Source organism: Beta vulgaris, chromosome 9 (assembly GCF_026745355.1).
Source record: "Beta vulgaris subsp. vulgaris cultivar EL10 chromosome 9, EL10.2, whole genome shotgun sequence".
NCBI lineage: Eukaryota > Viridiplantae > Streptophyta > Magnoliopsida > Caryophyllales > Amaranthaceae > Beta > Beta vulgaris.
In genome coordinates, this window is record NC_079210.1 from 51,475,237 (window position 1) to 51,498,882 (window position 23,646).

At 34.7% G+C, this 23,646-nt stretch overlaps 1 protein-coding gene and 1 non-coding gene across 7 annotated transcripts; one reads left to right on the top strand and one right to left on the bottom strand.

The window, feature by feature from the left end:
- Positions 1 to 90: 90 nt before the first annotated feature.
- On the top strand, positions 91 to 20,064 carry LOC104904629 (3beta-hydroxysteroid-dehydrogenase/decarboxylase). Of its 6 annotated transcripts, none has more exons than XR_791629.4 (14): positions 102 to 379; positions 1,165 to 1,407; positions 1,561 to 1,650; positions 1,754 to 1,887; positions 2,885 to 3,055; positions 4,851 to 4,976; positions 5,867 to 5,946; positions 7,251 to 7,449; positions 9,245 to 9,350; positions 13,356 to 13,530; positions 14,382 to 14,538; positions 17,650 to 17,716; positions 17,833 to 18,029; positions 19,718 to 20,064. XR_791629.4 is itself a non-coding variant. In XM_010692932.4 (13 exons), exons 2-13 carry the CDS (start codon positions 1,176 to 1,178, stop codon positions 17,958 to 17,960), a joined length of 1,665 nt encoding a protein of 554 aa, XP_010691234.1. In that variant the 5' UTR covers positions 104 to 379; positions 1,165 to 1,175; the 3' UTR covers positions 17,961 to 18,482. The 6 variants fall into 6 exon arrangements, 3 of the variants coding, with proteins under 3 accessions (XP_048492095.1, XP_010691234.1, XP_010691236.1); XR_791630.4 differs by having other exon boundaries at positions 19,725 to 20,064; XR_791631.4 differs by lacking the exon at positions 19,718 to 20,064 and adding an exon at positions 18,413 to 19,024.
- Positions 20,065 to 21,960: 1,896 nt separating this feature from the next.
- TRNAD-GUC (transfer RNA aspartic acid (anticodon GUC)) lies at positions 21,961 to 22,032 on the bottom strand. Its single transcript has one exon. It is a non-coding gene; the product is annotated as a tRNA-Asp (tRNA).
- Positions 22,033 to 23,646: the final 1,614 nt, after the last annotated feature.

Consider the following 23,646-nt stretch of genomic DNA (forward strand, 5'->3'; position numbering starts at 1 on the left):
TTCCAAAATGATAAAAAGCTAAGATTATTATAAGATGGGTAGAAGTTGGGGTTATTTGTGTTAATTTTTTCCCAAAAAAAATAGAAGTAAATACTCTACAAAAAAAAAAAATATGCAAAGGGGTGAAACCGTGAAAGAGAGAAAAACATAGTAAAGGAGTCCTCCGTAGGATTCGAACCTGCGTCTGAGAGTGATGCTAGATTCTCTGTAGTCTATACACAGAGATCGTGCTTTGCATATTGCATTCCCCGCCAGCCCCGACCAGTACTCAGTGCGCACTAATTTTCTCTCTCCTCAAACTAAACCCAGATCCAATTCTCAGATACTTCTCTTCAATCTCATCGTCTTTCTCTTCACCAACGCCGGTATTTTCTACGAGGTAAGTTTGAAGTCATATTTGTGATAGTTTTGGTGTATTGTCATTGAAATTAGTCCATTAATAATGAGGTATTGTTGAGTTGTAGTGAATTTTTGAATTGAAGCTAGTGAATTGTTGCGCATTTGTGATTTATATGATCGTTTGATGTATTAGAATCGATATCAGTATATTAAGGAGGAGGATAAATGGTTGAATTGTTGTGATTTGTTAATGGAACTACTGAATGTTGTGATTTATGCATATGGAAATCTATAACTAATTCACATATCACAATTGGAACTGCTAAATTTCGTGATTTGTGAATTGTGATTGGAACTACTGATTTTTGTGATTGTTTCGATCTTTTGGGTTGATTTTATGCATAATTGAATATTGATACTAGAACATGGATTATTGGGTTGTTAAATTAGTTGATTGGGTGGCGAATTAGTAAGTTAGGTGCTCTATATTTGGAAGTTGATTGCTTGCTCCTTATAGTTATCTGATAATGTGATGATGTTAAATGTTAGAAAGATGGCAAACAAGATTTTATAATTTATTTGGAAGGATGGTGGAGGGAAGTCACAAAAGTATGATCCAATGTTAAGTATTACCATAGAGAACCTACAATAATAAATTGAGAAATTTAAAGTATTTACTTTTATATCTTATGTTTTTGCAACTTAGTGGTGATAATTATTGTATAGTATAGGAGATTAATGCCTGAACTTGGTTAATGAGTACTTAAACTATGCTTTTGAGCTGTTTGCATTATGGTAATATTTTGATGCAATGGGGGAATGCAGTTAAATTTTTTATGGCAAGCCAAGAGAGATGGTGTATGGTTACGGGAGGAAGAGGGTTTGCAGCAAGGCATTTGGTGGAAATGCTGATTCGTTATGAAATGTTCTGCGTCAGAATAGCTGATTTGGGTCCTTCAATTAAGCTTGATCCATATGAGGAGGAGGGAACCCTTGGCAAAGCTTTGAAATCTGGCCGTGCTCAATATGTATCTGCTGACCTCAGAGACAAGGCTCGAGTACTTAAAGGTTTTTTTTTTTTGGCTTCTTTATGTTACCTTCATTAGGTTTCTCAATGCTGACTTTGCCAGACAATGAGTTGTACATGATTAGTATAACTCATATTAGCCATCATTTCTTATCAAAGTTATAGTTGGGATGATCAATTATATTACTTTGCAGCCTGTCAAGGAGCTGAGATTGTTTTTCATATGGCTGCTCCAGATTCATCTATCAACAACTACAATCTCCATCGTGCTGTAAACGTTGAAGGTCGACTTGATTAGTTACTGACAGAAGTAGTTAAATTGGAATTTAAGGCTGCTTAATGACTATCTCTTATAACTTTACTCCACCATCCTTTGTTCTTATGCAGGGACAAAGAATGTGATTGAGGCATGTGTTGAGTTGCAAGTAAAGAGATTAATCTACACTAGCTCTGCTAGTGTAGTCTTTGATGGGGTCCATGGAATCTTCAATGGGGATGAATCTCTATCTTATCCAGTGAAGGTATCAATCTCACAGTGCAACTCTGCATGTATGAACTTTCTACGGATTGCAAATTGCCAAATTCTCTTTTGTAATTTTACATCAATATTTTCTTCCCATTTAGGTTGTTTTTTACATTTTCTTGGCATATTTTCATGATGAATGATGTCTTTTGAGGTAGAATTGTTGGGTTTTACCTGCTGCTGCATTTGAAAGTGAAAAGTGGAGGAAATTGTTTGGCATTGTACATTGAAATATGATTTTTGTCCTAACCTTTGAGTCAACAGGTTTTGTCATTTTATGAACCAATAAATTATACATACCTTCTTCTCTGCTTATGAGGAACCTGAGGGGGAACCTTGCCAATAAAGCCGGGGTAGGGGGTTTGCTTCTCCAACAAGTGGCTGAAAAAAAAAACTGCGTTACTTTATAATAAAATGAGAAAGGATATTGGAGTTCTTTAACCAGCCAGTCGTTCAATAGTATTTTCTTGGGGTGGTAAAGAAGCGTTATCAATGATCTATTAAGAGCTATGTGAACTCTGAAGCCAGATATGTCAATTAAATACATAAGAGGAGAGAATAATTTTGTTTAGCATGATATCCTTGTGTGAAAGAGAATGAGCTGCTTACTCATGTATTCTGTTTTTGAGCTTTTAAGCAGTTTTCTATTTAATAATGTTTAATATTGTTTTATTGGTATGCTATTCGTAATGTGCGTAGTTTATTTGCTTGTTTCTTGGATTGCTCACTTACCATTTTTTAGTGCAAGGTGCTTGCACTGCTTCTTACAGCCTATTTTGTCAATGGTTCTGATAATCTGATTTGAACAATGATGACTAATGCTGAAATTGGAGATTCATATTTCTCAACAGGGTTCCATTTTGTTTATTAATTAAATAAATTATTACAGCTGCTGATGTACAATTTAACTTCTAGTTCATCAATTTCTATAGCTACTTTTTCCTATTTTGTATGTAAGTTACTGACTCAGTTAATGTTCTCATTGGTTCTGTCAGCACAATGATTTTTATTCAGCCACCAAAGCCGAAGGAGAAGCTTTGGTCTTGAAGGCAAATGGTGAAAAGGGGCTTCTCACATGCTCCATACGTCCAAGCGGTATCTTTGGCCCTGGTGACAAGTTACTAGTTCCGTCTTTAGTTGATGCTGCAAGGGCTGGAAAGTCTAAGGTATGTACATATCATCCTTAAAAATACTCTGACTTGTGCCGAGTTCTTAGTCAAAGGTTTGAAGCGCTGAAAGGTTTAAAGCAGTCACATATAGGCACACACACATTTGACCTCTCTAACATACAATACTTTTGATTAGCAACCTTATTATAGCAAAGAGAGATAGGCAGATAAATTTATTAAAATGAAGACTGCAGACACATTGGTCTACAGAGCTCGCATTTATAAGGGTTTTTGAGCAATTAGAGGGGTCTTCTACTTGGTTATAAAATTTGAACTTCAACTTGGTTTCAGCGCTATAAGATTTTCTTGAACACAATCTTTACTTGTAAATCTAGTTTGCATGTTTAATACAGGAACTGCTATGTCATTCTGAACTTCTGATGGAACATAAAAAAAATCCTCATACTTCTATGCTTCGATAGTTCCATTAGACAATACACCTTCTAGATTTTCCCTTTAGATTATCCATGAATGCTTTAGGGATAATGTGCTTATGGATGGTCTACAATCTTTCAGCTAACCTCCATATATCTATAAGTGGATTAACCTGTTGCATCTTTTTAGTTCTGAGTGTCTGCTTAGTTGCATATATTATTAAGACTCCACTATTAGTATCAATCATGGATAGTCAAGTGTCAGACCTGGCCATGTGCATTAGAACCATTAAGGAAAAACAAGTGCTGCAATTATTGAGAAAGGAGGAAGTATATATTAGTTTGTCAGAAGTCTCATTATATATTGGTCCGGATATATGTGGGTTGAAACTTGAAACATTTAATTTTAACCTCATCCATTCAATTTAATGGTCTGGTTAGGCCGTTCCTTTTAATTATACGGGTTAAGATTCTCAACCCGGTCTTGAAACCTGCTAAGTCGAGTGGGGTTCAGGCTGGGTTGTTAAGTTCGTTCAGACTTTTTCAGATCTAGTTCAATCCTTATCTTGTGGGTCATTGTGGGATAAGGTTGTGTTCTTTCTTCTTTTAGATTGCTATTTCCTAGAAGTTTTCCTGGGTGTTGGTTTGTCATGACTGCTGAAGTAATGTTTACTATTATTTAGAAAGGTATGTCAGTAACGGTTTATAACAATTGAAGTAAAATTATTACATGAATTTCAATAGTAACCATTACATATTGGCTCTAGTAACAGTTTATAACAACTGATGTAGTAATTAAAGTTGATGCTGGTGTTGGGGACTTGGGGTACATGTCACAAAATGGCAAGTTGATATTTCTTACAAAACTTTGCTAATGGAACAACATTAATTAAATTCCGTGCACTGAATTCTTTCCATATAGGAATTACTAAAAGAGTCCAGCTCAAGACTGATTGCCGTCGGAGTAAAATAATTAGCATCATATCTGGATTGAAAAATAATTACTCTTGTCCCAAAAGGCGCATATACTATAATAGTATTCGAATTGTCCATCAAGAACTCATAGATGACAAATAATACAATTGATGGCCTTTTTTCCCCCAACTATTTTCAAGCATAACTAGTTCTTTGGAAGGAGTATGTAGAAGTAGAACTTGTGAACTCACAAAAAATTAATTATTCAGGTGGGCCTAATTTAATAATGTGATATGTGGTTTAATGAGACATACGCCTCTGTATGTTAGTAGTGTATCTGTATGTTAGTAGTGTATGATTGCACTTTGTTAATGATTTGGTTATTGTCATATTTTATCTTTTATCTCTCCTTTTGCTGTGGTCCCCCCTTGTATTTTTTCTTGAATGAAACAACTAGCTCTTGCTGACCTTTCCTTTTCCATATATATGTTGTCTTCGAACAGTTTATCATAGGAGATGGCAAGAATATGTATGATTTCACTTATGTTGAAAATGTTGCTCATGCCCACATATGTGCTGAACGAGCTCTAGCATCTAAAGGGACAGTTTCAGAGAAAGCTTCAGGGCAGGTAACTTGCATTTAAGTTCTCAATCATTCTTATTCTTTGCTTCCATTTATAGGCTATATGCTAGAGAAACGGGATTGTTCATAACTTCATACGGAATTTTTGTTTGTTTTAAAGTCCATGTGAATTGTGAGTATTTTAGTTCCTCTGTCCTTATTTACATGCAACATTTTTCACTTGGCACATAATTAAGGAGAGGAGAGAGAGTGATAAATTGTAGAGGACCCATGTGATTTAGGGGAGAGAGAAAGAGTGATTGAAGTTCGCCAAATTGGGAAATGTTGCATGTATTAAAAAATGGAGGAAATATCACTTTGGATACTGTAGATATCTATGATCTATCTGAAAATCCGTACTCTTACATTCCACTGGTGACATTGAGAATTGTTGCATGTATTAAAAAACGGAGGATGTATAATTTGCCTGTCACTTGTATAAATCTATCCCTTTTTTTTTCTAAAAATATATACTTCCTCTGTTCTATTTTAAATGAATCGTTTGCTTTTTCACGCAACCCAATGCGCTTCTTTAATCATTAATATCTTTCGTTGTGCCCACGTAAAAAATATAAAAAGTTCTAATTTGATAGTATGCATCGAGACGAATCTAACAAGATACTTGACTATGTTATTCTTTATATAATGGAGATAAATTGGAGTCAAAATTGATCAATTAATAGTGTCATTTTACCCACTGTTTCATTTATGAAACAGAACGGAAGAAGTAAATAAAATTTGACAATCATGATAAGGATGTCTAATTATATGTCGCTTGTGTTTGCTTTTTCCCCCCGGCTATGCAGTTATACCATGATATTGAGAATTTTCACTAGGGTGAAATCCTTTTCAGGCATTCTCAATTTGAAATAGTTCAGTGTGATCATTGCTTTGCAGGCATATTTTGTTACAAATATGGAACCAATCAAATTTTGGGAATTTATGTCACTCATACTTGAGGGTCTAGGCTATGAAAGGTATCGTTTTCTGTTTATTTCTGTACCACTATAAGATATTCACTTCCTTTCACAATTTAGATATAGGTTAGGGAGTTTACTGAGCACAAATGGTTTTGTCCTAATAATGTGGAAGGTGTGTCACTTTTGGCAGTGTTAATGTTTCCTACATCCTTTGCAATTTCTGGTGTATGGAGTAGCTAGCATGGTATCAGTTGGGAAGAAATTGTATTTTTGTCTTAAAAGTGTAAAGAAATCTATAAATAATGCCCCATGAAGGTATCTTGACCAGTGCAATTTTAAGCAAACACTTGGGAGTTGTATGGAAATCGTATAACGTGTGTGTGTTTGCCATTCTCCACTTCCTCCCTCCCCCAAAAAAGAAAAAAAGAAAACAAAACAAAAAAAAAGAAACGATAACATCAGATATGTCCTTTGCTCTCCTAGAGAACTCTGAGAGACCTTGCAGCTAGCCCAAGCTGCACAATACTTGTAGATCTAATAAAAAATTTACATCTGAAAATTGACTTATCAAACAATTAAAAGGTTTGATGATTAGGGTTTTAATATTTGAAGTGGGACAAGATAATTTTAAAGTATCCTCACTGGTGTAATTTTTCAATTTTCATCCCAATGGATGTAGATTTAGGCTAGTAGAAATAGAATGCAAGGAGGAGCTACAAGTACAACGACAGAGAAGGGGAAAGTGAGGGGGCGAGGGAGGGAGATAGAGAATGAAGGCAGGTAGAAGAGGGAGTGAGGGTTGAGGGACTGGATCGCAGAAGAACATTGAGGGAGATGGACTAGCCAAACCACATTGAATTTGCTTTGTTCATCTCCAGGACAACTTGGAGCAATGAGTACCTACGAAATATGATCAAAAGAGGGAGCTGCTGTGCTTTCCCCTTATTATGCTTTCAAAGTCAAAGAGAAATGTCTTGTGCATGCTTTAAGTGCTTGGCTAGATGCCATATTTTTGGTAACTTTCTGGAGGAAAGGAAAAGTGCATGCAGCTCATATGCTTCATATAGTAATTTTATCATTTGTGTTCGATCTAGTGAAATCAACTCCATTTGGGTTATTGTGAGAAATCCTGACTGTTGAATGAAGAGAGTTAAATCTTTTAAGAATCATTTTCCTGGTATAAGGTGAGAAGAATTGGTCTTTCATATTTGTCACTTTTCTCGTTATGCAATGAAGATTTTGCTGTGATTATGACGCAGTGAAACCTTTATTTCTCTTTTTTTTTTTGGAAGTAACTCATTACTTCTTTTGTGGAACTAGGTTTAACTGTATCTTATCTATTTAATTTAACGTTTTCTCAGGCCAAGAATAAAGATTCCTACATTTGTTATGATGCCAATTGCGCATTTGGTAGAGTTTATATATAGACTCTTTGCTCCTTACGGAATGAAAGTTCCACAGCTGACACCTTCAAGAATCAGACTCCTATCTAGTGACAGAACTTTTAATTCTTCTAAAGCAAAGGATCGGCTTGGCTACACACCCATTGTGTCACTTCAGGTTTCTCTTTATATCCTATTTTTATAATTTATCACTCAAGTGTATTACGATTTCTTGTTACTTAAAATTGGTGTATTTTATTTGTTTTTATTGTATTTGGAAAATGAGACAATTTTTTTTTTTTTTGCAATTAATGGATAGTTCAATAATGCCCACTTTCTAAATGCGCCATCTTCCTCAATTTTCAATGGGGTGAGGAGCACTATGCAACATTGGATCGTTTGAATTCATTTGCTGTGATTTATCCCACGTTGTTAATATCATTATGTAGATATTTGCATTGTCCACAACTTAAGGGCCTAACTCACTTCCTCAATTTAAGGCCTAATTAGGAAAATGACACCCTTTAAAAATGATACAGAATGCTTAAAATGACATTTGGTGACAACTCATAAAAATAATACAGGACTTGTAATTGAAATTTAAAAAATGACATTGACACCTTACTATAATGCACAAGATGAATGCTGTTGATACATTATAAAAGTCACAACTTGGCAAATGAAACTTGTAAAATGACAGAAAATACATAAAAATTGACTCCGATAGAAGTATGCAGAATCCCTGAAATTGTAAAATTTGTCATATTAAATAATTTGATGTCATTTAGGTCGCACCATAATATGGGATCCACCATAAGGGGGGGGGGGGTGCACATGAACCTTACCTTTTATGCATAGGTCTTCTTTTATAAGCTTCAATGTCAGATTTTGATATTAAGATATTATTTTTCGATTCTTCAGCTCACAAGTTTAAATCTTAATGTGTCACTTTTCAAGTTATGTGCCATTTTCCAAGTATTCTTTGTCATTTCTATTAGTGTCACTACCTTTTTACAAATTTTTTGTACCATGGGGATCCTCTGCATCTAAGTAAGGGGTCGCACGACAACTTATACGAAACCTGCATTTTTTGTGAATTAAATGTGCATCTTTTTTTTGGTAACTGAAAGTAGAAGAATAGTTTATCTAACAAATCGCTCCACGAAAAAAAGATGCACATTCAGCTTATGAAAAGTTAAATACTCACATTCAGTTGAAAAATCTGCAACCAAAACAACAAAAAATACATTTAATCAAAATATGATGTAATTGTTGTTCTCTAGAATAGTGCACATAAATCCTTCTCACCTTTCTCATATAAGTTGTGATACATTCTCACGTTGATTTAGGGTCTAATGAGAAGATGTAAACTGAGTAGAATTATTCATTGCATAGTTTTTTGAACTAAATATGCACCTTTTCGACAATATGTTCAAGTTTGTTTTGATTAACCTGGTGTTGTCACCACCCAATGTCTATTGCAGATAGACAGGTGTATATCTACGCTCCCCTTTAACTTATGAACATAGTTTGGTTAATTGCCGGGTGTGATACGCTTGAGTTGAAATGTTCTTAGCCTGGTGTATTGACCACCCAATATCTGTTGCAGATAGTCAGGGAATTGATGTCTATTGCAGTCTTGCAGATATAATATATAACTTTGAGTCACTGAATGGCATACTTACCTAATCATGTTTACCTTAATCCTCAATTCATGTAACTGATAAAGCGGATGTAGGCAGTGGGTACCCATTTTTTATAATTTGCACCTGATTACTTTCCTTTTATAGATTTATTATAGCCATGTGTAGTTTTTTTTTTGTTTCCCAGTAGTGCTCTGGTTCATGAGATCTTAGATTAAAACCCTGTTCTTTAACATTATGTAAATACATATATAACTAAGATTCCTCTCCAGTGACCTTTCAACTGCAAGATATATGAATTGTAATTTTTACTGGTCTTTGATGTCACAGGAGGGCCTTGAGAGAACAATCGAGTCCTACTCACATTTGAGGGCTGAACACCAGCCAAAAAGAGATGGACCATCTAAAGTGCATAAATATCTTGGAGGTGGAAGAGGTAGTAAATTATTAGTCCCTCTAATGTTCCTGTATGTTATTATCTTTGTTTTCTGTTCATCTGCTGTTATATTTTGATATCAGTGCACATATACAGTTAATATACGAACAAGTTTCTAAGAAATATTTCAGTCGAATATGCTAATATGGGAATTTCTATAGGATATGTCAATTCCTGATCCTCCTACAAACAACATTCAAAGCTTTAATGTTGAGCAAAGTGGTAGTGAACTTTTTGGTGGAGATTTGAACACTTGGGTGCTAGTACCCAGAAGAAGTCAATTTAGCTAGGCAGAGAGTAGGTCCTTTTGCCACTTTAGGATAGAAACCTTCCAGCCACTTAAAGGCAGATAATATGGAGCATGAGTCTGCTCGATTTCTGGTCTTACAATCTATTTGCCTTGTAATAAACAGTGCACATGACAAATTGGCACTGGAATAAGCTTTTGAGTTGAATTGACCTGACCCCTCTGTGTAAAATCACAAAATTTTGCATCTGCTTGATACAATTTTTTTCTATGTTTTCTTTTCCACCCTTTTGCCTTTCTTTAATTCATCATTTTCCAAATAAATCTATGAAGTTAGCTGTCATTTCCCTTTTTTCGTTTCAACAAATTCCCTTAATTTTTTCGGAGAAATATGGTTACTTTATGTAACATCTCTAATCCGAATATGGGTAAGGCAATAAGGTTACAGTTTTCCAAGCCTCAAAGACCCAAAAATTTGTTAAGTTTATGCTAAGTGAGATTCTTTAACCAATATGTGAACCAGGGAAGAGACCAGGAACAGAATGGAATGCCAATTCAATGTTTTCTTACATCATAATGGTCACCTGAACAATCTTTCAGCCCCTTTTTGTTGCGCTCTTAATGTTACCCAAGCACTTTAAATCAGTTTATGCTAAGTGCATTTCATGTTGTAAGTTTGCAATTATTTTTCAATATGTCATAGCTGTGCTCATTTACCTACCTGACTTCTGATGGTATAGGATCCATCAATTCTTGCATAATTTTCTTAATCAACATAATATTCAATCAATGATCTCAAATAATAGAGCCCAAGCTCTATTGGTAAAGAGAAAGTTGAAGAGGAAAAGTATGCGGTTGTTGTAAATTAATCATGCTAGGGAAAGAGGAGAGTGAAAGTTTTATACACATGGACGACGTCACTGTTTTGATTCAATAGCTATTATTTAGTTTGTTTTGGGACATGTTGGGGAGGGTGGAGGAGAGAATAAGAAAAGATATGAAGCCAATGGCAATGGGGCAGTCTGTGCGAGTCCACCTAGACCCAGACCCGTTTATTTTTCACAGACCCAGACCCGCCCTAGATCCGTTGGTTCTGGATTTTTCAGACCAAGACCAGGTCCATGGGTCCTAACTGGGTCCTTCTTAGTTTTAGGTTTTCATCACATTTTTGAATATATGTAATTAAAATTTTTTGCCCTAATATATATAGGTTTCCTGTATCCATGGGTAAAACATTCTCTGAACAAAATTTTAAGAATTAACTCATAAAATATTAAAGTGTTACAACTTACAAAGTTACAAGTCTTAGATGGAGTTACAAGACTAACGAGTTCACAAAATTACAACTCATAAAACCTTAAAAATTTCTAACATGTAAATGGGTGTGCGGGGAGGGTCTGGGTCTAATATATGTGGACCCGGACCCAGACCCGACCATGCTCTTTGAGACCCAGACCCATTGGGTCTAAAATTTCTGGACACATACCCTTATAAATGGGTCGGGTCCTAGCAGCCGCAGGTATGGGTCGGGTCCAGGACCCATTGCCATCTCTATATGAAGGCCTTATTGATGGAATGTAACTTATAAAAGTAAATTTTTTTTTTGAAGAAAATGAATCCCATATTTGCCACTTGGCAACAACAAAAACATCAACCCAGTAACAATTATGTCCAAACATGTTATGTGACCTTTTGTGTGTCTGAGTCTCGGAGATGCAAAAATGTGTATAATTCACACATGATCTTTTTTTTTTCATGCTTTCCCTCTGTTTTACTAATAAACTTACTCTCCTCCCTCCTCTGTTTCCCCTCCATTCTCACATTTGTCGAGCTCCATAATGTAAACTATCTGCATATCAGTAGCCCGTGGCAATTTGCCCAAGTCCGAAATGTCCTAGTTTCACCTTCGAATTCGATTCATCACCCCCTTTGGTCAGTGAAGGGAAAAATGCAGGTGGCTGGCTGCTTTCTGCAGTGGTCAAGGAAAAGTTAAATGCTGATCAATTAAAAGTCAAATAGGTTTAATTGTTATTTTGATTTTGTGTAGAAAAAGTGTAGAAATTATTATCTTTTGAAAATCTTTAAAATCTTATCTTGCACAATCTGAATATGTGATGTATAAAAGGTAGTTGTTGACTGTCATTGATTTTTTTGATGATCAATCACTTTTTTTAATTATGTAGTTTATTACTAGGCATTATAGATGACAGCTAAGTAGGCTTATGTTGAGTACGTTTCATCCCTTCTGTTCAAATCCAAGGAAATATCATGAATGATCATGGAGTTGACTGAAACCAAATAAGAGAGGTGGATGGTGGGGGGCTGAGTAATCTGTAGCTTTTTAGGATACAACTTACAATAAGAGAAGACCATGAAGTAGAAAAAACATGAAGATTTTAAATCAAGGTTTGATTTTGGAGACACTTGCTAAAAAGGTTTGAATTTGGAAGACACTGACCATGTATTGATCCACAATACCTACCCCTTGGTTTGTATTCTTTCTATTTTAATTATTCTTGTTTTTGGTTCTGAAGAGATGTAGAAAATTAAGGTTCCAATATGGAAGACACTGTCTATATATTGATCCACAATACACCTGGGCTTTGATATTTCTAATCAACACACATCTCAATAATGAATTTTTTGTTTCAAAAGGTACACCAGAAGAGAAAGGGCTTTTGCATGAGAATTTCGTGATGGAGAAAGCTAAAGAGGCTTAGAGGAAGGACTAAGGAGAGGAAGAAGAAGATAAAGAAGAAGATGGAGGGTTTGGGAAAATTGGAATCAAAATGTTAGGTAGATTTGATTGAAGGCATAAGAAACAGACCTATGGGACACAAGGTCCATTATTCAATACCAAAGGGCTCCAGACATTTCCTTAAAGTTTAAACATCAAAGTGGCAAATTCTCATTTTCTTTTCTTTTTTGTTTCAAAATTCCCAAGGTCTAATCGCTGTTTTAAGGTGGATGACTGATCATACTTGACTTTGCTACTTATCCAAACAGTGTTGAAATTTGCATTATTTATCTTGTTTAAAAAGACTAACTGTTTGTATATTTTACCTCATTGTGCAACTTGAGTATTGTTGATTGTCTTAATGCAAGCGCTTAGACTTAGCTTATTAGATTGAAATGGTTTTTTTTTTTCTGAATGTATGTTAACCTGTTTCCACTTCTCCATCAGCTCAGCATATGTATGCTTATGGTCATAGAAGTTAAATTAAATCAGTCAGAATTGCCCAGGAAGATGCAAGGCTGTATGATTATGAGATGCTTTATTATGTATTATATTAGATTCGAGGCTTTTCGCATTTTTATTCATCCACAATCTTTCAAGATTAGCTATCTGTAAGTTTAAGTCTCATTGTTGTTAATAGCTATTGGTGACTATCACTCTACTGGAAGAAGATAGCATCAGTTGAAGTAATCTTAGTCTCTTAATAATGTGGCAGCTCAAGCTCTGAACTTTCTTGCCCATCACTCAATAGGTATAGTTTAGTTTATTGGACAAGATCTTTAACTTAACTTTATGGGGTAAGAAGAAATAAATTAGTGGAGAAGAAATCCTCCCGGATATGTTTATTATTATGCTGTGGTTCATCCTTATCTAAAATTTCTCATATATTTTGATATATGTTGATGACACATGATATTCTTAATGATCCATGATATTTTTTTGATAATTTATCTTATCAGCATAAGACCAGGTTTGGTTGTACATGTTATTGATACAAGTTTTTGGTACTGACCTCCTGCAGTTGCTGATATACTCCTGTGGAAGGACAAAAAGCTAAGCCTAGTCACTATGCTAATATTCGTTGCATTTTATTACAACTTCATTGCATCTGGATACACTATTGTTGCAACAATTTCCAAGCTCATTTTGTTGGCAGCAGTTTTCCTCTACATTCATGCCAATATGCCTGAAAAAATGTATGTTTGGTTTTCTCTCTATCTTTGCTTAATCTTCCTCTTCTCTCTCTCTCTATTCATCCCTCTCAGTCCCTTTACCCCGCTCCTCCCTTACTAAAAGAAACAAGAAAATGAAAAGAAAGAAGGAAAATGAAAAAGGAAGTCTGCTGTTCCTTGTGAAGAATATTTGCCCCCACGTCCATGGTTTGGGCCTTTGGGGTGTAATTGGATATTGAAGTATCCTGTCTATGGATTTGGAGTTCAAATTCAAACTGAATATGGAATAAGTCTAAACCAAATTAGTATTTCTGGAGATGCTGTTTATTCTTATTTTATTTCATTCATGTTACTTTTTCCCACTAGTTTTATTCTATTGCTGAAAATAGCCTCAGACATAGATGTATATGAACATATTCTGACTTAACAGGCACAGAATTAGTCTACTTGTAAATATTACATGAGTTTTTTGGGACCTCAAGATATGTGTTTAGGCTAGTTATATTGGGCTTTACCACAATGGGAAAATGTTATTGTTTATTCAATTGTTTGGATCTAAATAACTTGAGTCTAAATCCAAACCAAAAGTCTTATTTAAAGCAAGTCCAATTTAAAACTGAAAAAAAGAATCAAAATGTTAATTTTTTTTGGTTTGGTTTTAGACTTTAGTTTGAATATCTTACCCTTATCCATGGTATAAACCAGTCAGGATTCAGGAATAAAATAATGACCAGGTCACTTGTTTCTAGAGGTAATCGAAAAACTTGCCTTAGATAGTTAGATGTCCCTACTCGAAGGATACAACTATGAATTATAGAATAGATTGATTGAAGAATATTCAGGTGGAGTTTTTTAAATAAAATTCTTTTGTGTAGATTTGGATGTACTGTTGAGAAAGTTCCTGTATCAGCTTTCCACTGCTCTGAGGAGAAATCACAAAGAGCTGCTGTTTCAGTTGTCTCTCAGTGGAATACTGCAGTTGGCATATTAAAATCACTTTGCAGGGGCAGTGACTGGATGTTGTTTCTCAAGGTAATCTGTTGTCTTTTCTCAATTTTTTTATATTAATCTAAGGATAGAGAGTAGAGACCACTTGTGACTATGTACTTGAATTTGAGGATAGGCATCTTGTGACTGATAATCTAGGTTCACCACATTGCAGGCCATTTTCTTTTAGTAATTTTTTGGGCCAGATATCGAGATAGGTATGTGGTTTTACAAGAACAATACCAGATCCTTAATCCCAAGTGAAGGAGGGAGGGCCGGAGGGGGTATGTGGAATTGTTGATTTGGGAAATTGTGTGTGTATATATATACATATGTGTGTGTGTGTGTGTGTGTGTGTGTGTGTATATATATATATATATATATATATATATATATGTATATATATATATATGTATATATATATATATTATGTATGTATATATATATATATTATATATATATATATATATGTATATATATATATATATGTATATATATATATATGTATATATATATATGTATATATATATTTTGTTAGTTAGAAAGCTACGATCTGGAAAAGAGAGAGAAACTGATACAATTGGTGCTTGGTAATCAATCATGTTTGTAAGGCATAATCCCCTCAAAAAAAAAATGTTTGTAAGGCATAAGCTGTGGCATATTAGTACCTTCAGATATAGCAGGCCCAATATCCACTAAAGAAATACCTCAAGAGGCATACAGCTACTCACAAAGGAACGTAATAAGTAAAGATAACAAAGAAACGAGGTTCCTGAATGTTTACTATGAAAAGTACTTGGAAGAGCCTGAAGAAAGGAAGGAGAATTCTACAGGATGCTTCTAAAATACAGAAAATTATTTGGATGGAGAAATTTCTGTTTTATTTTTCAAGGTCTACAAGTTGCTCCTCAGCTCTTGACAGAAAGGGACTTTTGGTACTTTGTCTACGCAATTTACCTTTCCGTACTCATCTTGGACATATATATCCTACCTTAGATGCATATAGGATGTGGATATGATAGGTTTATGTAGTTTAGTTTTCTCTATCCTTGTTAGATACTTCTTGCTAGTCAGGCATATCCGAAAGGTTGGGGCAACATATATTGGATTGCTAATTGTTAAGTGGGACCCTTTGTGTAGTTTGACTTTTTGATGGGTTTATGATGAGGTTGCTTCTTCTATGGTTACGAAAATGTTCATTGTACCAAGAGTGCTGGATATATTATGTGCCTTTGGATTTATGTCTTCTCGAATGCATGTTGCCAACGGCCGAAATCCATTTTACAAAATCTAATACTTCCTCCATCCAGTTTTAAATAAAACGTAGGGCCCTGGCATGGGGATTTGAGATAGTTTTGAGATAGAGAGAAAGAAAAAGAGGGACCCATGTGATGAGGAGAGAGATAGAGAGAAGTGAATTCCAAATAAAGCAATGTTTCATTTATTTTGATACGGTCTGAAATGGTCAATGTTTCATGTATTTTAGGACGAAGGAAGTATGAGAAAGAAATGTGAAGAAAAAGAGATAGGGAGCCAGCTCAATAAATCATTTTGGTGATGGAAACCATTCCCATTGGTTTGTCATTTTATCTTAACAAAGGCCTGCACGTTCTTGGTCTCTTCTCTTGATGTAACCATCATATTCAGATCTAGCTTTCACATTAGCCTATGTTGTTTATGATCACTGATTTAAGGCATCTCACTGGCAATTGCTGAGATATTTGAATGGTTTAACATTAGAAAAGTGAATGTGTGTGAAGAGTGTCTTCCGATGTGCCTCGTAGCAGTCGGTACACTCATGTTTTTTGCATTTGGTGTGATGGTGTCCAGTGTTCCATGGAATTGCATACAAATGTTACACTGGCGAATGCTAATTTCGGATCAAACTGTCCACATATCTGCACTTTTGGTGATATCAATTAGAAACAACAAAGGAGGCGAACACAAACCAAAAGGTGAAATGATGTATTCCTAGCACTGTTGGGCAGCTGGTTGGGTCATACATTCTCCCTGTGTGTGTTAGTTGTGGATATGGAGATTTCAGGCCAATTTTTAGGGTAGAAAGTTACATGATGACTAAAGATTGGAGATGTGATAAAGGATATAGCAGATTGTGGTTGACAGTAGAAGGCTGAGCCTTAAGCATTAAAGTTTCTTGAGCTGCTGACTGATTGATTTCTTATGTTGTTGCTTAAGCACAATAACTTTGATGTTTCTTTTGATGATGATGACGAGATTTCAGTTCCGCTTTGCTTTTCCTGCATGAGATAGAAAGCCAAGTGGTGATGGGTAAAGAACTAATGTACCATAAAGCAGATAATAATAAACTGGCAGAGGCATGGAGTATAGGGATCCAGGGTAGAGCTGAGGGAACTTCAAACACCTTTACTAAGAGTAATTAAAATACTCACTCCCTTCATGGCTATCATTCTTTCGATAATCTTTGATGTGCCATTTTGATTGCTTACTGTAAGAACTTTTTCCTACTCCTTTGATATATGTTTTAGTAAGATCCTTAGTGTGTACGGATCAACTAAAGAAACTGTTGTAGCCTGTGGGACAGTGGCTGTATGTGAGGTTATGATTCAAGATGATATCATTCTCGCATTACCATGGGGGGGGGGGGGCTTTTCTCCTACCCTACGGATATTTATGGAAGTCCCGGAAACGATTTCCATGTGTGTTCTTTTGTTGTTTCCATTGTACTTTGTATTTCTACAGTGAAGGAGCATAACAAGGTGTCTTTTTTTCCTTTTGAAATGTCTCATCCCCCCCCCCCTCTATGCGTTAACATAGTTGCTAACACTCCCACTGTTTCGTAGTCATGGGCCATATATGACTCTCTGAAGATATGTTGAGCACAAAATTTCAGCATTGTATATTAGAATGATAAATTTATATATTAATGAAAGTAATTCTAAAGACAGTTGAACAGGATCATTTTTACATTGTAGATCAAAATATAACTTTGAGAAATTAAAGTCAGAAAATTGTGGGTGCAACTTCGCATAAGCCATTGTAGAAGCTTCTAAAGTTGGGCAGAGAGTTGAGTGGCCTATGTCCTTGATAAGTTCTTTTGCTGAATAAATTTTGAAAGAACAAATTTGTTGATCTGATGAGTTTAAGCCTTGTTAATGGTTCTTGTAACTGAAACAGGTTGTCATGACGCTTCTGATTGTCAGTTTGTTGGGAGTCTTCTCTTTTCAGCGGTTATATTTGGCTGGTGTGCTTCCTTTTAAACTCGCGCTTATTAGTTTTGGCTGTATCTAACATGGTCTATATGTCTGTTTGCCATGTTTTTCTCTCGCTAACTTGTAGCTATAACCATCTGCTTTGTAGGAGTGCTAGTTATCTTTGTAGCGTTCTTCATCTACGAGAAGAAAGAGGAAGAAATTGATCACCTAGTTTCAAGGATTACCAGATTTGGTAGCAAGTTGAAGTCCGACACAAAGAAAAAGGATCTATAGGTCATGGATCGTGAAGGGCCTCTGTGCTCTGGCCCCTTTTCTTCAACTTTAGCCTTCAGTTTGGTGCAGGTAAAGGAACATATTTGTCAGTTCTTTCCAACCCATTTGAGGCATGTACAGCATCTTTTGTTTGTTTTGCTACGTCTATAGAACGGTAGTAGCTTTTGGGCTTGAAATATTTCCATTTTTTGGTTTCATATAATACAGGCTTTTATTTTCGAGGGGACGGGGGGGGTGGGGGGTGAGGGGAGTTCCATTATGCAATCATCAGCACTCAGCAGGTCATTTTACATTTTGATGTTTTTACGAGTTGTGCTTGGTTATATTGAAATTTATTAGATGAACAGTTGTCTACTTTTCTTGGTTATCTTTTCCGGGGGCGATTAGGCATAATATAGCTTCTCAAATTTGATGCATGGTAGTTCTCATCGGTTTCATTTTTTTTTTTTTAGGAAACAAGAAAGCCTATTTTTGACATTTGAGGATTTATACAGAATCACCTTGAAAGTTTTATCTATTGAATAGTGTTTTGTCAACTTGTATGTTATAACTTTCAAATGTATTCCACCGAGCTTGTGTAAATAAAAATATTTCTACCTCCTGTCAGTCTGTCACAGTGTAGCAGGCTAGCAGCATTAGGGTAAATGAGTTCTGAATTTACCCGGTAACAGATGAAAAAAGTATGTTATTGTGTCATGAGTATTTATTATGACTACTTCCTCCGTTCCATAATAAGTGAAACATAGGGATTGGGCACAAGATTTAATAAACATCACTTTCAAAAGCCAAAAAGTCATAAAATACCCTTTCTATTATCAAAAGGAGGAGAGAGAAAAGCAAACCACACTAGTTTGTGATGGGTATTCTTGTCATTTTATAACTTTCTTTTTTCCATTTAAGGTATGTTTCACTTATTTTGAAACGTTCTAAAATAGTAAGTGTTTCACTTATTATGGAACGGATGAAGTATATGTTTTGTTAGAGATATCATATTGTACTTGAATAAGATTGTTTCTCTAGGGAGATGGATAAGATTATAAGATAAGGTACTATTATTTGTTTTATATCTAAGGACAATTAAAATCTCTTGTCCTTTAACAGAATTTCTATTTGTAGCATGATTTGCTTGGCTAGGTCAATAGTGTGCCCGAGTTCCAGTTCTACGGGAAGTCTAGTTTATAAAGGTTTTAAAAGTTAAGCTTACTTATAGGAAGTTCTGAAAGTTGTGAATATATCAGTCGGGCGAATGGTTCTAGTCAGTAGCATATTGAATCTGTTTGGGATATGAGCCAGGGTTCTTTACCATTTGAATGCTGATGTTCATTATGCAAAAAATTAACATATTCTCAGTGTAAGCTTCTGGTGGAAAACATTTTGCCAGAGCAAAGTGATGCGTTGGTAAAAATGGACTTATACGCTATGCAACACGGGCTGTACATTACTTCAAGTACTTCTATAGGATCCTTTGCACTTGGAAAATCATATAGACACTTCGATGCTCTATTTTAGGCAAATCATGAAATTTTGCATAGTATAGCTGGGTCGGATACTTGAATACATATACATTTGCGACCCGAATAATCGAGTCCAGGTAATTTTGTTTAGAGTACAACTTTCTGGTGTTAAATTTGTTATTTATCCAAAGAAGCTGCTTAGTTGAATTGAAACATGTAGTGTAAGTTCTTCTTATGCTCAATGCAGCATATCAATCATACAACGAAATGACTTGTTTCTTGAATAAAATTTGCTTCCCTAAGTCTGCAGGTGCCTGACATGTAAAAGAATCTGTACACATGGAACATGGCTGTTGTTACCAAGTTATGTCGGCACTTTCGCGCAAAGAAGATAAGTTTTGGTTGAAATGCAAGCATTGTTTTAAAAAAATTATTTAGGAAAGTTAGTCGTGGTGTTCATTTGTCGCTAGCTCTATTTTTGGATGGTTGCTATATAAAAATCCTTGATGAAATCTGATAATTATGCATACACCATTCCAAAATGCAAATTGATTCAACTTTCCAGGTGAGGGTGTATCGTCTATTGTAGATTTGAGGTAGGACTTCATTTTATTTAAATTGACTTTCAATGAATCAGTTTGTACTAGTGAGACGCCTTGCCAACTCGACATAAACTTGATACGAAATTGGTAGGTTTGGGTTAAGGTATTTGACCTGTTTGTTAAACGGGTTGGGTTAGGTTTAATATTCTCATTAGAATACGATATGATAACTCATTTAATCCCTACGCTACTATTAGTATAAATTTGGCTTATAATGATAAGAACATCTTTCTTAACTATATAAAAAAATTTATTCTTTCATTGTTCTATTTAATTTATTTCGGTAAGATATTATAAAAGAAATATATGAGTTGACTTGAGGTTGACATTAACAAAACACCACGTGGAGGAAATAATACTACTATTTAGAAGACACAAAATAAGCAATCATCCGGAAATACGTAACAGTTTTGTCATTTGACGCTTTGGGCCTTGTATGACCATTGAGCTGCTGGACGGATATCTGGGCTTGTTTAATATAATCAACACTCTCCTAGCTTGACTGGTAATCACTAATCACTCCAATTTAAGGCTATGTTTAGTTGACCTGAAATTTTTTGATCTGAATTTATTTGATCTGAACTTATTTTTTCTGATCTGATTTGATTACAAGATCTTATCTTTTAGATTTTTCTCAATATATAAGAAAAAATATAGTCATGTGGGGTCTTGTTTGATTCGTCTCAATGAGTACCTTTATTAATATTCAATTATTATAATTTTTACTAATATGTAATGAAAGATATTTAATAGTATAATAATTTTTAAATATAAGTATGATCTGATCTGAACTTATTTTTTCTGATCTGATCTGATCTGATTAGATCTGAAATAAGCAAAAATAAGGTGAACTGAACATAGCCTAATATTCCTACACGATTTATAAGAAGTTCATGGCTTGACGTCAATCGGTCAACTCAAAAAATCATGTCTAATAATTGACAATTGACCCAAAAATCACTCAACACAAATTACCCAAAATTCAATTAAATGACTCACGAAGTCACGATATGGATTGAAGTAGTTTAGGACTAGTCGTTTGCTAGCTCTATAAAAACTAATTTTTTTTTTTTTTTTAAAGTTGGTAAGAAGAAGGACTCTATTGAACTGACATCTTACACAAGTATAACTAGTCAGATTTGCAGGTCAGACTCCTTGGAGGGAGGGAGGATGGTAAGGGAAACCTCACTTCCAAAGAACCCCTAGTAAGATTTAATCTCATAATCTTGAAGTCATTATAAAGACAATAACTAGTGGGTTAGAAACTGTCAAATACCTGATTCGGAAAATCGAATACTTGACAAGTAGTTTTCCTTCAATTTGGGAACCTGCCCAAGACGCAGATTCGGATGCAGGTATATATATCACATTGAAACTTTTGGCTACTCGAATAATGAGTCGACAATACATGTTTTCTTCTTCTCTTGTTTTTTTTTTTTTAAATTCTAAATCAGAACATCCTAAATTAGTTATTACTTTTAATCTAAAAAAATTCTAAATCAGAACATCCTAAATTAGTTATTACTTTTAATCTTGAATGAATAGTAGGTTTTTGCTGATTATTGAATTTTGACTCTATGGGAATGTTCTAGTTACCATTCAATCAAATTAATTAACCTTTTAAGTGCACAATTTGAATTATTAGATCTAGGGCCTAGGGAATACTCCAATTAACTCATTAGGTCACAAATTTGATAATTAGTATCACAGGGAATTGGGTAAAAGATACCTGATATAATATCAATAATGTTTCGAGTATCCCAATCCATGCATACCTTAATAAAATGGTGCTTTACTTAGCAAGCTAATGACTGAATCAGCCCTACATTATTAGAATTAGAGCTGGTTGTTTCTCATATTGCAAAGTGCTCAAAAAAAAAAAAATCCAAAATCAAAAGATAGGGTGTTTTTCGTACACAAATAATCTCACAACAACAAAAAATTCGCCGTTGCCGGGGATCGAACCCGGGTCACCCGCGTGACAGGCGGGAATACTTACCACTATACTACAACGACCTTGTTGAAACATCTCATCAAATAAATGTACTTAACAAAGAGATCGCGTCTCTTCTCTCTGTCTTTCATGTCAATTTTTTGAAAACAATATAAACAATTGTATAGTTTATTTTAATCCTATTGCATCATTCTAAAAGTACGTAATTAAGCCATTAATTTTATATCAAAGGGAACAATTTTAATATATTTATACCTTTTATTGTAATGTAAACTTGGTTTTTGTTTGAATTACACCCCTTTTTCCCCTAGAAAATTTAGTCTAGTGATTAGGGTAGGAAGTAAAAATTAACTTCCTCCAAAAATTTGAATTTTCCTCATTACTTTACAAATTCAAGTGCCTTTATAATTCAACCACCTTAATGAAAGCATATCTCAATGTGATTTCTTTTAAATTTTGGATTAGCTAATGGTTATTTTGTGGACTTCGAGAAAAATAGGGGTATTTTACTATTTTAGGAAATCAATTTTCCCAACATTGCCAATAATATTGCATTGTGATATGTACTATTTGCACATAGTCTTCCTTAATCCTTGATCTTAATCACCTCATACACGTATAAAAGAGTGCCACTCCAAACCACAAATCAATATGGTATGTAGAAAATGATTAGAGCAAGCAAGAAATGAACAAAGATAATAAGGATTAGAACAATAGTAGAATTGCTATTTCAACTTCGGAATTGAACCATCTTGTATTCTTGTGTGATAAACTTCACTCGGCCAACACATACACACAACCCAGCAAGTTCCGTCCTGAAACCAATTGGCTATAGGTTGAGTAGCTTACTACTTACTAGACATGGAGAATCGGTCCAAGTATAAATTGACATGTTCAAAAATTGATGATGCACTTGGATATTTATGAATTATGGTTTGTTATATTTCTTATGTATAATTTCATAATAAGCTGAATACGCGCATAATTATGTTCTTAATGAGGAACTTGAGTATAGTTGTTCATTACATGTTTATGGTAGTGCTTTAGAGACTTATAAATTTATAATGGTACGTTAATTTGTGGTATGATGTATGGTTGTGGTGGTGCATTCTTCTTATTGTGATAATTTGAGGGTTTGAGTGTAGCTGGAGTCTGCTAAAGTTTACCTATCCCTGAGATTAACCGAGTTCAAGTGACTGAGTTTAGGCTAACTATAAAGCATGCATAAATGGGCAGGAAACTGATAATTCAGAGCTCAAATGATGATTGCTCTAAAAGATTTTTGAGTTAACAACTAAAATACTAAATGATAGCAACGAAAGTTATATAATCAGCTGTCAACAGTTTATGTTTAGAATTCGTATTTTTATGTTATGAATGATGATCATCAGCATTTGTGTGATTGTGTTCTCATAATAATATTATTGTCATCTTTGTTTCTTGAGTACCATCATATCCTTCTGTAGGATTGGATGGTATTAAGCACACACCTGAGGTTTGTCTTTATCCTTCAATACAATCACTCTTTTATTAATATTCTTGTACTGTTGATGATGCAGTGCAGGAGTACTGTACTACTGTGTACTCTGCATTAACATTTTTTGTCTGGCTTGTAGAATGTAACTGATTTCTTCTGTTCATAATATGCTTTTGTTGAATAAGATGGCATGACATGT